Source organism: Callionymus lyra, chromosome 6 (assembly GCF_982586985.1).
Source record: "Callionymus lyra chromosome 6, fCalLyr1.hap1.1, whole genome shotgun sequence".
Taxonomy (NCBI): Eukaryota; Metazoa; Chordata; class Actinopteri; order Syngnathiformes; family Callionymidae; genus Callionymus; species Callionymus lyra.
In genome coordinates, this window is record NC_141823.1 from 22,454,852 (window position 1) to 22,469,131 (window position 14,280).

Sequence of the window (14,280 nt, forward strand, 5' to 3'; positions counted from 1 at the left end):
ACACTTTTGTGATCATAAGCAACAAAAACAAGTTTATTCTTTCATGCTGTGGAGTCAAAGCGCCCTAAAAGATTCACTTGTCAGCACTTATCGTCAGACTCAGGTGTCAAGTTCTCCTGAAACAGTAGATGTGCTTTCTGTCTGTGAAAATCTTCCTGGAAAAAAAGAGGCTAAATGGAACTTTTGGCAGGACAGTGTGTCTCACCGCGAGGGGGTGTAGCAAGAGTGTGCGTTTGTTGTTTCACCTTTTATGTTCTTTGACCCACTTCTGTTCAAACTTTTTTTTATTTAATTGTTTTTATTATGAGTTTGAATGTATTTGACGTATTGCTTGTGATGTGTTTACATGGAGATTTTAATCGTTTGGTTTGTGTTCTTCTTCACCAGAAGAGCTACACAAGAAGTGATCATAAAGCAAAGAGCAGAGTTGTAGAGTTGTGAACACTTATTACTGACAAGGTTGACTCCACCAACTGAATCTTGTTTACGGGCTGATGACAGACGGACAGGTTCACTTGTCGGGAACTCTGTTGCTTCACTCGGTATAAAAAGAAAAGAAAGAGTCAATATCAAGGAGGTTCAGGTCAAATTCAGATGTTGTTTGTGGAAGGTGAGTCCAGAACAAACACTCAGAGGCCAGTCCAGACTTTATCAACACACACCTCAGGGAGAGAGGAATCATGAGAGATATCAAAGGTCATCTGCCAGACACCAATCCCAGACTGACTTCTTCACATCCAGCAACTTGTATCCACGGTCCTCCTCCACTCCTCAGCCAGCACGGCTATCGTTCTAACCTTTGTCTTCCTTTTTATTAACACCTAGTTACAGTTGTTGAGCTTTTCTCTTAGTACTATATATATATATATATATATATATACTTAGAGGTGCATTTTCAGCAGCATTAGAAGGATGAGACGTCTTCACTGCTGATACCAGCGTAAATATCTCGCGTATATTTCGATTCTCATATTTTTTCTTTATTTCTTTTTCCAAACTTGCAAAACGTGCTGCCAGTAGGTGGCGATAGCGTTCAAACAGCTGGTTGAAACATCGTTAAATAGTAGTAGAAGAAGAAGCTGTCGCGTCATTTTCGGTTAGTGTGTAGCGGCAGTGTTTGATTTGAGACGTACTATCTGTAGAGAATTTGCATACTAGTTAGTACGTACACTAAACTGATGCATACTAACTTCTAGTGCACTAAGAGAAGTATGCGATTTGAGACACAGCATGAGTGTGGATCGATGGACACTTTCTACTCTTAACAGCCTCTATCTTAACGACGCATCTTCAGAGCAGATACCGGTGTAAATCTCTCAAGAAAACTATATTTTTACCACAAAACAAAACAACAATGATAATAACTAAATGAAACACAACTTAATTACTTGAATCAATTGGCAAAAAAGCAATGTCAAATGTCAACGATAGTGTCTAACGGCTGGTTGCGATCAGCCTTAAAAAGTAGTAGAAGAAGAAAATGTCGAGTCATTTCCGATGTGTAGTGTGTAGTGGAAGTGCACGATTTGAGACAGCACTGGTCTCATAGATAGGCCCTCCACTCAAGTTCAAAAAGGAAGCAGTTGTTACAAGTGAATCAATAAATCCAATACGTAAACCGAACAGGCAAGAATAACAAGGAAGCACTCGGGTAGGAAGCCGAGGCAACTAATAGAAAAACAAAAAAGGGACTCACGAAAATAACTAAAAACACTGACAAAAACAGGAACTGTCCATCAGGAAACTTGGAATGATCCAGAGGAAAGCACACAGATTCGTCCAGGTAGAGATGCTCTGACTGAAGCACCCGCCACTCAATCACTTCCATCCATTTACACCTGCCTGCGTCTGTCAAAGGATCAACACAACAGAAAACCAGAAAAATACAAACAAAATAAAACCATGACATGTTAGCAGCAGAGGTCTTGAGAATCGAGCTGCTGGTCCATCTGATCCCTGCACTGTAAACTTGACACCGTTGACAGTGCAACGATTTTTATTCAAACCCACAGATCTACAGTGGTAGGAAATTCTAAGTGTTTGTAACATGTATATGGATGGGCAAAAAATGTATTTCAGTCGTTCACAATCCATCCTTTATTGTCTGCTAGAGGAACAGTAACCTGCTCACCAGGTAAGTTCAGGGGACTCCAGCTGCAGTCTCGGACCTCTGGAACCTTCTCCTGGCCCTCGGGTAACGTGTGGTCAGTGTGTGAGTGGAGTTATTTCCTCAGTCTAAAAGACAAAAGCTCAATCCCTGCCTCAGATATTTCTCATCTCAGCAGGAGAGACGTGCAGACGAGCCTCCAGCTGAGTGAAGACAAATGTGGACAAAGACTCACAAATAGCAGCAACAAATTGTCAACAGAAAAATTCTGTTGGACTTCTTTTCAAATACAGCAGGGGGAATTTAACAGGGGATATTTCACCTTTCCAATATCACAACCAGACTAGAGGAATATTTAGGACACTTCGGCGTATTTTCTATAAAGTTGCTCGACTCCTTTATTCTAGGGCTCATCTACAAGTATTTATTTGATTTACTACACAATTATTTTGTCCTCCGAGCATGAAGCACGACCCTTCTCTAGTGAGGGTTACTTGAGTTCTGGCTTATTAGCCGGAACGCCCATTAAGTTGAAAGTCTGACTCATGTCCATTATGGCTGCCGAGTGTTTGAACCGTGAGAAACAAGCCGTGCTTCACTATTTTCAACATCGGTGCAGTGGAGAGAAATACCACATTGTGGAAGCGATTTGTCCGACCTCCTGCTTAGTGAGGACAGAAGACAGCATTAGAAGTAAAACAAAATCAAAGTGTCCAGGAATCCTCCACGCACGGATCAATATCTTCAGTTTGACTCACACCACCCACTGGAGCACAAACTGGAAATCATCAGGATCCCAGATAATGGAGCTGAAAACACACCCACCAGCCGGCGCAGCGCTACTAAGAGAGAGGGAGAGAGGCCTCAAAGAAACTGTGGTGATTCTTCGATCTCACATCTGCTCGGGTGTCAACTGAGAAGAAGGGACAGAGAAGACGTGGGGAGTTAGTTGTTCACTGGGGGGTGGCACAGTGTGGAAAGCTGCAAATGATAAACAGCGACAACAAGCCAGACCTGCAACTGTGCGGCAAGAGCTGTCTGGCTTACTAATAAGACACAAGATGGAAGAGGGAAACAGACTTTGCTGCAGCGGTTGACCAACATCGACGAGATCCACTTTCTACACGGAGACGGCTTCACGCCACGAGTGAAGGCAGCTGCTTAGTTTGTTTACAACGTCGAATTCTAGTGATGCAGATGATGGTCTGTTTCATAATTCATGTGTTTAATTAGCAATATGTGAAAATTAGGACTGTTGAGATTAAGGCAGATGAGTCGTCGTGATTAAGATAAGATTGAAAATCATAACTTGACGAATGCGTCTGCGGCACAGAATTGACTCACTGAGGCACAATTTCCAGTGAGCGCATTGTGCACGTGAGCAAGTAGAGCACAGACCCCCTGTACGTATGAATGAAAGTAATGTCAGAAAGTGCACCAGTTTTGATGGGTACAAATTCTGCAGCTGCTCTTGCGAAAATAAACAGTTCAGATTTTCAACGGTCCTTTTACTAACAGGAATAAAATAAACTTTATAAACAAGAATAAAAAATGAATTCTCCACTAGCTTTGGGGGTGTTGATTTAGCAAGAATCTGGCAATAAGATATATATCATGATACAGGGGCAACTATACGATATATTATGATATATTTTGATATATTTTCATACTGTTGGAACAAGGATATACGCAATTGTAGAATTGTTTGAGTACTTGATTCTTGCAGAATTTACTGGCCACATGACTCTTGACAAAGTTGTGACTGCTTTGATTTGTTTTAAAACAAATATATGTCCAATCATCAGCTTTAAAAGCTGCTGGGGTCGACTGTATCCTCTCGTCCTCAGTCGTCGCAGGGATCTCCCGAGATTACCTTGTTCTTTTAGCTGCATAGGATGTAATAACTGCTGTCACACTGTGGATATTTGCCTGTTAATAGTTACTTAAAAAAGAAAAAATGGATAAAATGTGTTGATATCGATAAAATTTCATTTAAAAAAATATTTAAAACAAAGATTGTTCATACAGCAACAGCCTCAGTGGTGCATTAAGGAACATTGTAATTCCTTATGCCACATTCCAATAATGATTTATCTCTAATTGAATAGTTAAACTTATTAGCTATGAAGTGTTCCAGTTTGTTTAGTCATGATTTTAGCAGTTAACAGTCTCACACATAGTTCAGTGCGAAGTTCATATAACTTGATCCAAAAGGGTAAAAGGGCAAAACTCAAAAACATATTCCACAAAGACAAAAAGAAATATGAAACAAAAACAACTAGAAGCAGAGCACGGCTGGAGACGGGACTCACACCTGCAAACTAGAAAAGAAAATATTATCTGAGGAGGAAAAAGAGCTTGGAAAAAGAAAAAAGAAAAAAGTCGGAGAACAGAGAAGCAGGGAACGAGATCGCGAGATCTGGCAACTTCTTGTAGCTTGCGGAGAGAAAAGCCGTCATGAATCCAGCAGCGCTCACCTATCTGCCTGTGTCAGGAGGGAAACAAACAACAGAGCAGAACCAGAAGGACCATGAGCACACGAGTGATACCATCAAATACAACAAACATGACATTATTCTAATGAAATCAGATTTTATACAGGAAATAAAAGTTTTCCCACTGTTTGTAAAGGGAAGGGATCAGTGCTTCTCCTGGACGAATTAAAGGGTTTGTTTTGAAAAGCTGTTTAAATAAATGAGAAAGAATGATGTTGATCTGAAAAAAAAAATGTTTTGCTTCATATACACTACAGTATATACTGTACATATACACGAGAGCACTAAAATATTATTTGCTGAATCAGTTAGCTCTCGCAAAATAAACCTATAACTAAATAAAAGCAATGTTATTGTGATTACTCCAATTAAAACTTGTAATTAATCCGATTAAAAACACAATTTAAAACAAGTTTAAGTTGAGATATTCTTACTGAGAAATATTTTGATATGGACCTGAATGATCCAGGTGTGAAGAACATGTCCATGTCCATTATCAAGAAATGCCGAAGGTGAGTTAATTGTGATAGTTTAATAATAAATAGGTGAGTTATTCCGCTCAGTAAAGGGGAGAAGGCTAAAGATGAGAGGCTTGTGTGGACAGTGGTGCGACCTGGAATATTCCAACACTGCTGGAAGTTTATCTCATAATTACCCGTTTCCCATGGAAAGAATTAAATGTTTTAATGGATTAATGGTGTTTTGTTTGGCCTCAAAACGGAAAAAATAGCTTTGGCCAGGCTGTACCAGCGACACTATGAATAATGTAGTTTGAACACTGCAGCATCCTGTTAAACCCTCTCACATCTCAGAGTTGTTCTACTTTCTGTTCCTATCAGGTGTGCTATCCAGCAATATAAAAAGTTGCTGCGGTGAAGAGCCATGATGCAGCAATCTATTTCCCTCTTGGCCCGGATGGCAAATCACTTATAATTCAGCTTCTTTTATGTCTAATAAACCCACAGTCTTCCCTTTGAACGCCGTTTATTCTCTTAACTCGCTGATCGACCCGGGGGGCGCTGCTGAAAGCCTCTTAATGGAAATAATCATCTCTTTATTCTGCGGTTTAAAGCTTTTGATGACTTAGGTGAATTATCATTTCAGTGAAAACTTCTCAGTGACAGAGAAGGGAAGCTTTGAGCCATTAGAATATTGATTTGGATCAAGGAGTCATGAAGGCGTTTATGAGTCGACTGAAGGAATATTTTAACAAGTATAACGATGAAAACTTCACAACTTTCCGATTTTTGCAGGTAGAAGGTGAGCGTTTAAGGACTGCTTATGTATCCACAGTCTTTCTGTTTATCGACAGAACTTTTCAAGAGATAAGTCTGGATTCTATCGGGGGAATTATGAAGAGTGTGATGACATGGAGTCGAGTGTGTGGAATCCCTGAGTCCACAGGCATACTAGATGACTGATGCTGTCAAGCTCAAGGCTAAAAGGGGGAAAAATCCCTCAAGGAATTCAATGTGAACCAGGAGATGATTGGGTCACAATCATAAAAGGTTTAAGACACGGCTGGCCGGTCATGAGGCGAAGTTCAGACGGGCCGAAAGGCGATTGGACGATGAAATTGCGGCCATTTAGTTGCAGCACTCAGTCAAGTCAACCATGACTCTTATGTCAAATTCAGGGAAAATAGGAATCAAATCAAAATGGAAATACGAGATGTTGATGAGAAAAATGTTTAAGACTTTTAAGATGGGTTTTTTTCCTGGGGGTGTACTTGACCTCAGGTCTTCCTGCAGCCATCCTTATGTGGACACTGACCGACTGATATTAGGTTTCCTTCAAAATGATTGCCAATAATACTTATAAAATACAACATGGCCCACAATTACAAAGCTAAAACACTGTCCATGTGTATATAATTGACTTGCTGGTTCATATTTGTGTTCGCTGCAAAAGACAAGCAATCGGGTAATTCATTTATTTATGAAAGTCACTGTACTTATATTGACACTTACTACCCGAGTGTAACCCAACCCTAAGTGTAAACTTGATAAATTATGGCTTTTGGCACTTATTTTCCTGTTTCCATCAACTGAGGAAAATCTCTAAACTTGTGTCTTCTCGTTTAGACTATTGTTACAGTTTTTTTTTTCGTGTCTAAACTGAACGAGCTTGTTTCGACATAAACAAAACAGCAATCATTCTGCCCCGCTCTAGTAGAAGAACTCACATTTCCCCGATCCTTAAAACTCTTCACTGGCTACAAGTTTCTTTCAGGATCAACTTTTACTTCTTACTTTCAGAGCTATTCATGGTCAGACTCCTCCTTACATCACTGATCTGATCCAGACTTACACCCCAGCTCGGGCTCTGAGGTCTGTGGATCAGAACCTACTGATGGTTCCTCACACGCGGTTCAGGACCAGAGGAGAGAAATCCTTCCGGACGTTGCTCCTAAACTTTGGAACGATCTTCTTCTCCCTCTGTGTTTGATGATCTACTGACTCCTTCAAGAAACATCTTAAGACATTATTATTTGTGCAGGCGTTTCCTTGATTTTTTGGGACTCCTTTGTTCGTCTTATGTGTCTTAGCCTTTTATAGTACATCGTTTTAACTGTGTATCGTTTTTGATTTTTAAAGTGCTTTGTGACCTTGGTCTAGGAAGGCTTTAGAAATAATCTTTACTTACTTATTTTTTTGACAGATATATCTCCCTGATGGATGGACACTTCCTGGATCAAGATCAAGAATTATTCAGAAACTTCCAAATAGAAAATTTAAAAAAAGAGAATTTAATGGAAAGTGGATGTTATTTAATTAGAGTATCTTTAGTGTCTTGAAGGACAGCTACGTCGACAGATCGATATCATGATTCCTTGCTAGTATTTCATTTTCTTAAGTAGTATAATCACTGAGAAATGCTGAACCAACAAGTAAATTGGGTATTTCTAAGTGTGTACAATATGCTTTATTGCCCGTTTCATGCTGTCAACATACATGAGGTTTGAAGCTGTGACCCTCATTTTAGCTTGAGTTCATCATGTCTTTGTGACGTTCCATCTGTGTGTGTCCCTGCAGCCCTGCTACGAGCGCGTCAAGGACTGGCTGAACGAAAATCTGGTGGCACTTTGGATCTTCGCTCTATGCACAGCCCTCACGCAGGTAACACTTTGATTTATGCAAGTAAAAAAAAAAAACTGCTATTTTTACTCCAATTCAAAGTCCATCAGTCAAACATTAGGGTGATCACTAACGTAAGTCACTAGATAAAGACTCCATAGTCTTGTTTTTATTTAATGAGGTGAAAGTTGGTGCAAAGAACAATTACCAGGGTCATAAATAATTAAAAATAATAATATTAGTAAGGATGTATGCCTCGGGCAGGAAAATATTTTTGGCAGTTCCTAATATGAACATCATCAAAGATGATTTGTAGACGTAATAGCACCAGTTTTGGACCTATTTATAGTTTTTACAGTGTGGAACTCAAGGGGGAACCTTGAGTACTACACTGCAAAAAAATAGATAATCGAAGTATATTTTCGTAATTCCTAGTCAAAATCACACTTAAATATAAGAGACACTCACTTAAAGAGCAACATTTTTGTGTAATAGATCTTCTTTGTTTCACATTTTTAACATCTTGTTTTTGCTCATATTTGAGATCTTTTTTTGTTAGGCTCGGACAAGAGCATCCACTGTTTTTATTGGAGTATATGTGCTGTAAAATGAGTATCAAAAATCAATTTTCTTATCGACTATATAGTTCTCTATCGAGGAAATGCGGTTATTAAAGAGCAGTGCTGCACTTAAAGGAAAGTATCAAGTGGTGAGCGTCCAGTTAAGAGACGTTACTCCAAAGACAGTACCAGTAAAATCCTCCTCACACCGTCTTGGAGCTACTCATTTATTTATAACTTAGGGAAGCTGAAACACATCATAAAAAAGTTATAAGAGGCTGTTCAGCACTGATTGATGGAAGCCATACTTCATACTTAAAAATTGATCGAATCCCAAATAGTGTCGGCAACACTATCTTTCCAGCTTTGACAGGCAGGTGGACGCGCCGCTCAGACGTCAGGACGACCACTGCGGTGTTTAACCAGTCAGAACCGTAATACACCAAACACTTCCTCATTAGAAGCACCGGCGCCCTCCGTCGCTGTGAGTGCTAATTAGAGAGGGATGAACCATAGACGCCAGCGGACGAAGCACTTCTTTCTTTCCCAGCCTCTCCTCTAATGAGACACTGTGATTTGAATGGTAAGTGCAAAGAGAGGAGAGGTTAGCGTGCCTCGCACAAGGTGTAATAATCAAACATATTTATATGTGCGCAGAGTAGTGAACTTTTTCGCCTCGATAAAAACGATCAACTTGTATTAATATTAAACTAATAAATGTGGACACATGGAAAAATATTAGATTGGTGGAATTTAAAGTTGCAATAAGGTTCGTAGGAATCAAAATAAATTAAAATCAAAACCATCTGAGAAGATGTTAAACTAAAAGTATGATCGATAGATAGATTAGATCGATAGATAGATTAGATAGATAAGATAGATAGATAGGATTGTAAAGAACCAGGAACAGGATACAAGTCTTTCATGAATATCATTAGAGAGTTTTCCGTTGCTTTGAGAGTGTGTATCAAACTGGTGGTATCGCAGCATCAAAGCGGTTGGTGACCCCCGACCAAGAGTTAGGTGAAGATTTATGAAGACAAGATAGTAAATCTGTTCCTCAAAGTGACAGCTCTTGTAGAGGTTAGGAGAGAAGGTTTTGGAGGTCTGTCGATGGTTAGGACATCAGTGAGATATGTTGAAAGGAAAAAATGAATGAAGCAATAAAAGTTAAACAAAAGTTTATTTTTCTTCTCAGAATGTTTCCTTCGCTGCCTGATGGAGTCAGTTTCATCTTGGTTTAGTTTCAGTGGCTTCCTCTTAATGGCCAGCGTTAGGATAAATGTAAAGAAAAATACACATCAGATGGTAGACCTTTAGTGATATTCAAGATGGGATCAAATAGTACTTTTTATCTGCCTTCAACTGTATGACATGCATTGTCTTGTGTGTTTTCGACAGATCCTCGGTCTGGTCTTCTCCATGACCATGTTCTGCCAGGCAGTCAAAGTAGAAACCTTCTACGCCTAGAGCTCCACCTCGTCGCACTTCACTGCTTCTGGATTGTTCTTTGAGGAACGAGATGTAAACTGTCTCACCACCCACCTCCCTCCTGCTCCTCCCCTGCTTCTCTTCTCACCCTCCCTCAAAAAGACTCTTAACTTCCAGGATGTGTTCCCACTCCGGCTTCTCCTCTGAAATGATTCCAGTCAACGGTTTTTTCTGCTCTCTGACTAAAAAGCACAGTGTCTGTAATTATACTTCAGTTGTTTTCTTTTGTCTCCATCGCTTTTTTTCCGTGATTAATTTTGCCGATCAGTATTGAACATGTATAAAGAAATGTAACCACCACCTTTTTTTAAAAAGAAGATGATGTTTAAATTATTTTAGATTTGTGTGTTTTAAAAAGCAGAGCTGATGTTGGGGACACGTGGAGTGTTGCAGTTGCATGTCTCCTGGGACGGTGTGTATAATAAATGTTGTGGCTCTATGAAACCATGTGTCATGAGTCAACTTTTCAATGTTATTTTCATCAAGTGCTATGTTTGGGTCAAGGTGACCCGAACACCCTGAAAACAAATGCGTTTGTGGTATCCCTTGTGTTGTTTATGGACCTCCGGGTCACCTTGACTCGGAGATAACACAAAGGTAAAGTAAAAAAAGGGAATAATGTCTTGACATTATTAAGAAAAAGTCGACAAAATGTTTAAAATGTAGAACATACTTGTACATAAAAACATTAAGTACAGAAAGGACTTAAATAAAGAGGATACGATAACAGAGCGGCCACTGAGAGGAGTTTAATTTCAGCCAACACCATGATTAAATCCCCCTTACCTTGTCTGTTGTATAATTGGAATAATCTTTTCCCTCCGAGACGGAACACTGTGATACCCTGATAATTAGAGTAAACAAAAGGCTAGCCGAGCAGCCATCTTTGAAAAAAGTGGTCTTTATTTTTTCACTCTGTCATGTAGACAAAGTTTCATGCCAGGCCTGATTTGTTGTTGGCGCTGACTAGACTTTCAATTCCTTCCTGAAGATTTGTTCCTCCCTGTTTAACATTCCGGCCTGGACTCGATACACAAGATTCCATCAGCGTTTTATCAGCGTCTCTCCTCAAATGTCATTGAGTCCATTGAGCGGCCAGCAGGTACAAGTGCAGGATTCTGGCGCTGCCGTTCGGGATTAAACATAAAAAGCTGTACTTTGGTTGTGTTATCACTTCTTTCAGCTTAAAAAATGCTGACCATGACATCTTGAAGGAAGACAATGCTCCCTGTGGGATGAATGGCAGAAACCTTAAATTGATAGTAAACTTAAAATTCATACTTCACTGATTTTCTAGGTCAGTATTATTTTAAGAGTAATCTGTTCCTTTTTTTTAGAGTTATAGTCAAAAATGTAAGTTCAATTTAATGTAGCGACTGAGATGAACGCTACAGACAAGCATCACAGAGATATTTGGATGTTTTTAAGTTTGTCTTTTTAGACAAAGATGAAGACGAACGCAACTGAGCTCCAGTCGCTACATTAAAATGGACTTACATTTTTCCAAGGACTCTAAAAAGGAAAGGATTACTAACTAAACCTATAAGAAGTACAACCGGTCAGCAGGGGCCTCATGTGCTAAAAAAACAACATACTTTTCCACGTCAAAGTTCTTATGCATCTCTAAGGAAAAGAGCATTAATAGGGTCAGACCTTCCGACACGCATGTAGGTGGCGTACGTCCTTATATTTTAAAATTTTAATCAGATATTTGAAGCGATTCAGAAAAAATGTAAAGGAATAATAAGCATATTTTTATAATATAACAAACAAAAGAGTCAGCGTCTGATGCTTCAAGTCTTTCTCTACGAGAGTCACAGACGTTCTTGTGAAACAACATCACGTCAGTTTGTTCAAACTGAAATTGCAGAATGAAAGCAGCTAAAGTTTTCCTCATGGGATCATTTGGTCATTTGTAAACAAGATGCTTTTATTTTATAAATGCAATAAGAATTCACGTGTGTTGCGCAGCTGTGTCACACATTTATATGAAGCTCAATCGATGAGACCATCTTCACAACATCATCAATACTCAATGCTTTAAGTTACTGATCTACAGTTTCATTCTTGCTAAACTACATTTTTAAGATGTTTCAAATAAGCCGCTGATCGTCTGTAAATAAAGTTAGGCGTTAAAAACACTGTATTTAAAATATAAACATCTACATTGGAGCTCATCTGCACTTTATTTAAGTATGTGATCCATGTAAGACATTTTTAAATGAACGAATATATACTGTTAATCCAGTTTAAATTCATCTTTTCATTATTTTTTTCTAATCACGGAGAGAAAAATCATAGACTCTGGTTCATTTGAAGGAGAAATGGTTGTGTGCACGCGCAGATTCATCAGAACATTTTTGTACATTTTCTGGATTTGAGTGTTCGTCCGTTTTTAGTAGAAGATCCACGAACTTACGTAGATCCCAAGTTCATGAAGTCTTTTTCATCAGCCTTAACTTTCATTGTCCCGTCCCTCAAGAAGCCAGTACTATTCCTCTTGAAAAAACATCTTTCATCCTCAGTATTAGTTACTGTTTCATGGTCTCAGCGGAGCTTATTTTCATTCCGACAGCTTCACATCCTGACACGAACAGATCCATAGAGGTGCGAGGGTCAGAGACAACAAGCCTACATCATTCACGAAGAGCGGCGCCGGAATGTTAAAGCTACCGAGAGAAGACAAAAGCCGTCCTTGAGCAGAAGTCCTGTTCATTATGACAGGAATGGTACCTATGACCAGGTGCAAGGAACAAACCCACTTGGACTTCAATTTTGCCTTGACTGCCATGCACTTAAATGCATTTTCCACTTAGGGTGTCGAGGGATTGGTTTGACCTTGGAAGATGACCCCGGGCTACTACTCACAAGTGGCCCCAATAGATTCTCAGAACCTCAATGCCTTTGTGGGCGGACCTCGTCACCTATCGGGTTAATTGATTTAGTGTACAGCAATATTTTCCATCCCCCTCTAAAGAGTGTGAGGCCATTTCAGCAAGTACATAAAGGCGTTCGCTCTGCAGTCAAGGAAAGCATTAGCAATTCAGCGACACATTACATGGCAGGTCGGGGTTTCCCTGGTGACGGTCGGAATTCCCATGACCCAGAAGTGGCTCGAACATGTGGAGGAAAAAGGTTTAATTTACACTGACTTTTTAAGACTGGATCTGCTGGATATGCCAATGATGCAAGGAGTTCAATAATTCTTCACTCAAACTCAAATCAAAATCACCAGGACTGCCAAGTTTCAGAAAATGAAAGGAGGGAGATGAGTCATGGAAAAAAAGTGTTTAATGTATTTATATGATTAATACTTAGCACTGAATAAACACCTACTTGTCACTTATAGCATCATAAACCTGTCATCTTTCACAATGTCACATGACTAAGAAGGCTAAAATATTATGATCAAACTGTTAATTTCTCCAAAAGTCTACATTGAAATGTTATAATATTTTGTGGGATTGTTCTTCTAGAAGAGAGACTTGTTTGATTGTAACTTGTCATATTTATATTATAGCTTGGTTGACAATACTGTGTATATATATATATATATATATATATATATATATATATACAGTGGGGCAAAAAATTTAGTCAGCCACCGATTGTGCAAGTTCTCCCACTTAAAATGAAATGAAAAAATCCAGGAATCCACATTGTAGGATTTTTAAAGAATTTATTTGTAAATTATGGTGGAAAATAAGTATTTGGTCACTTCAAACAAGGAAGATCTCTGGCTCTCACAGACCTGTAACTTCTTCTTTAAGAAGCTCTTCTGTCCTCCACTCCTTACCTGTATTAATGGCACCCGTTTGAAGTGGTTATCTGTATAAAAGACACCTGTCCACAGCCTCAAACAGTCAGACTCCAAACTCCACTATGGCCAAGACCAAAGAGCTGTCGAAGGACACCAGGAAAAGAATTGTAGACCTGCACCAGACTGGGAAGAGTGAATCTACAATAGGCAAGCAGCTTTGTGTGAAAAAAAAAAATCAACTGTGGGAGCAAGTATCAGAAAATGGAAGACATACAAGACCACTGATAATCTCCCTCGATCTGGGGCTCCACGCAAGATCTCATCCCGTGGGGTCAAAATGATCATGAGAACGGTGAGCAAAAATCCCAGAACCACACGGGGGGACCTGGTGAATGACCTGCAGAGAGCTGGGACCAAAGTAACAAAGGCTACCATCAGTAACACACTACAACGACAAGGAATCAAATCCTGCAGTGCCAGACGTGTCCCCCTGCTTAAGCCAGTGCATGTCCAGGCCCGTCTGAAGTTTGCCAGAGGGCACATGGATGATACAGCAGAGGATTGGGAGAATGTCATGTGGTCAGATGAAACCAAAGTAGAACTTTTTGGTATAAACTCAACTCGTCGTGTTTGGAGGATGAAGAATACTGAGTTGCATCCCAAGAACACCATACCTACTGTGAAGCATGGGGGTGGAAACATCATGCTTTGGGGCTGTTTTTCTGCTAAGGGGACAGGACGACTGATCCGTGTTAAGGAAAGAATGAATGGGGCCATGTATCGTGAGATT

The 14,280-nt window shown here is 39.6% G+C and overlaps 1 protein-coding gene across 2 annotated transcripts in view; it reads left to right on the forward strand.

Moving 5' to 3' along the window:
* Window positions 1-10,174, forward strand: part of tspan4a (tetraspanin 4a) — a 180,759-nt gene extending 170,585 nt beyond the window's left edge. For both annotated transcript variants that reach the window (XM_087794297.1, XM_087794296.1), the window contains 2 exons: window positions 7,638-7,721; window positions 9,641-10,174. In XM_087794297.1, coding sequence (XP_087650423.1) covers window positions 7,638-7,721; window positions 9,641-9,709 — 153 coding nt within the window. In that variant the 3' untranslated portion in view covers window positions 9,710-10,174. The remainder of the gene's footprint in view (window positions 1-7,637; window positions 7,722-9,640) is intronic.
* Window positions 10,175-14,280: the final 4,106 nt, after the last annotated feature.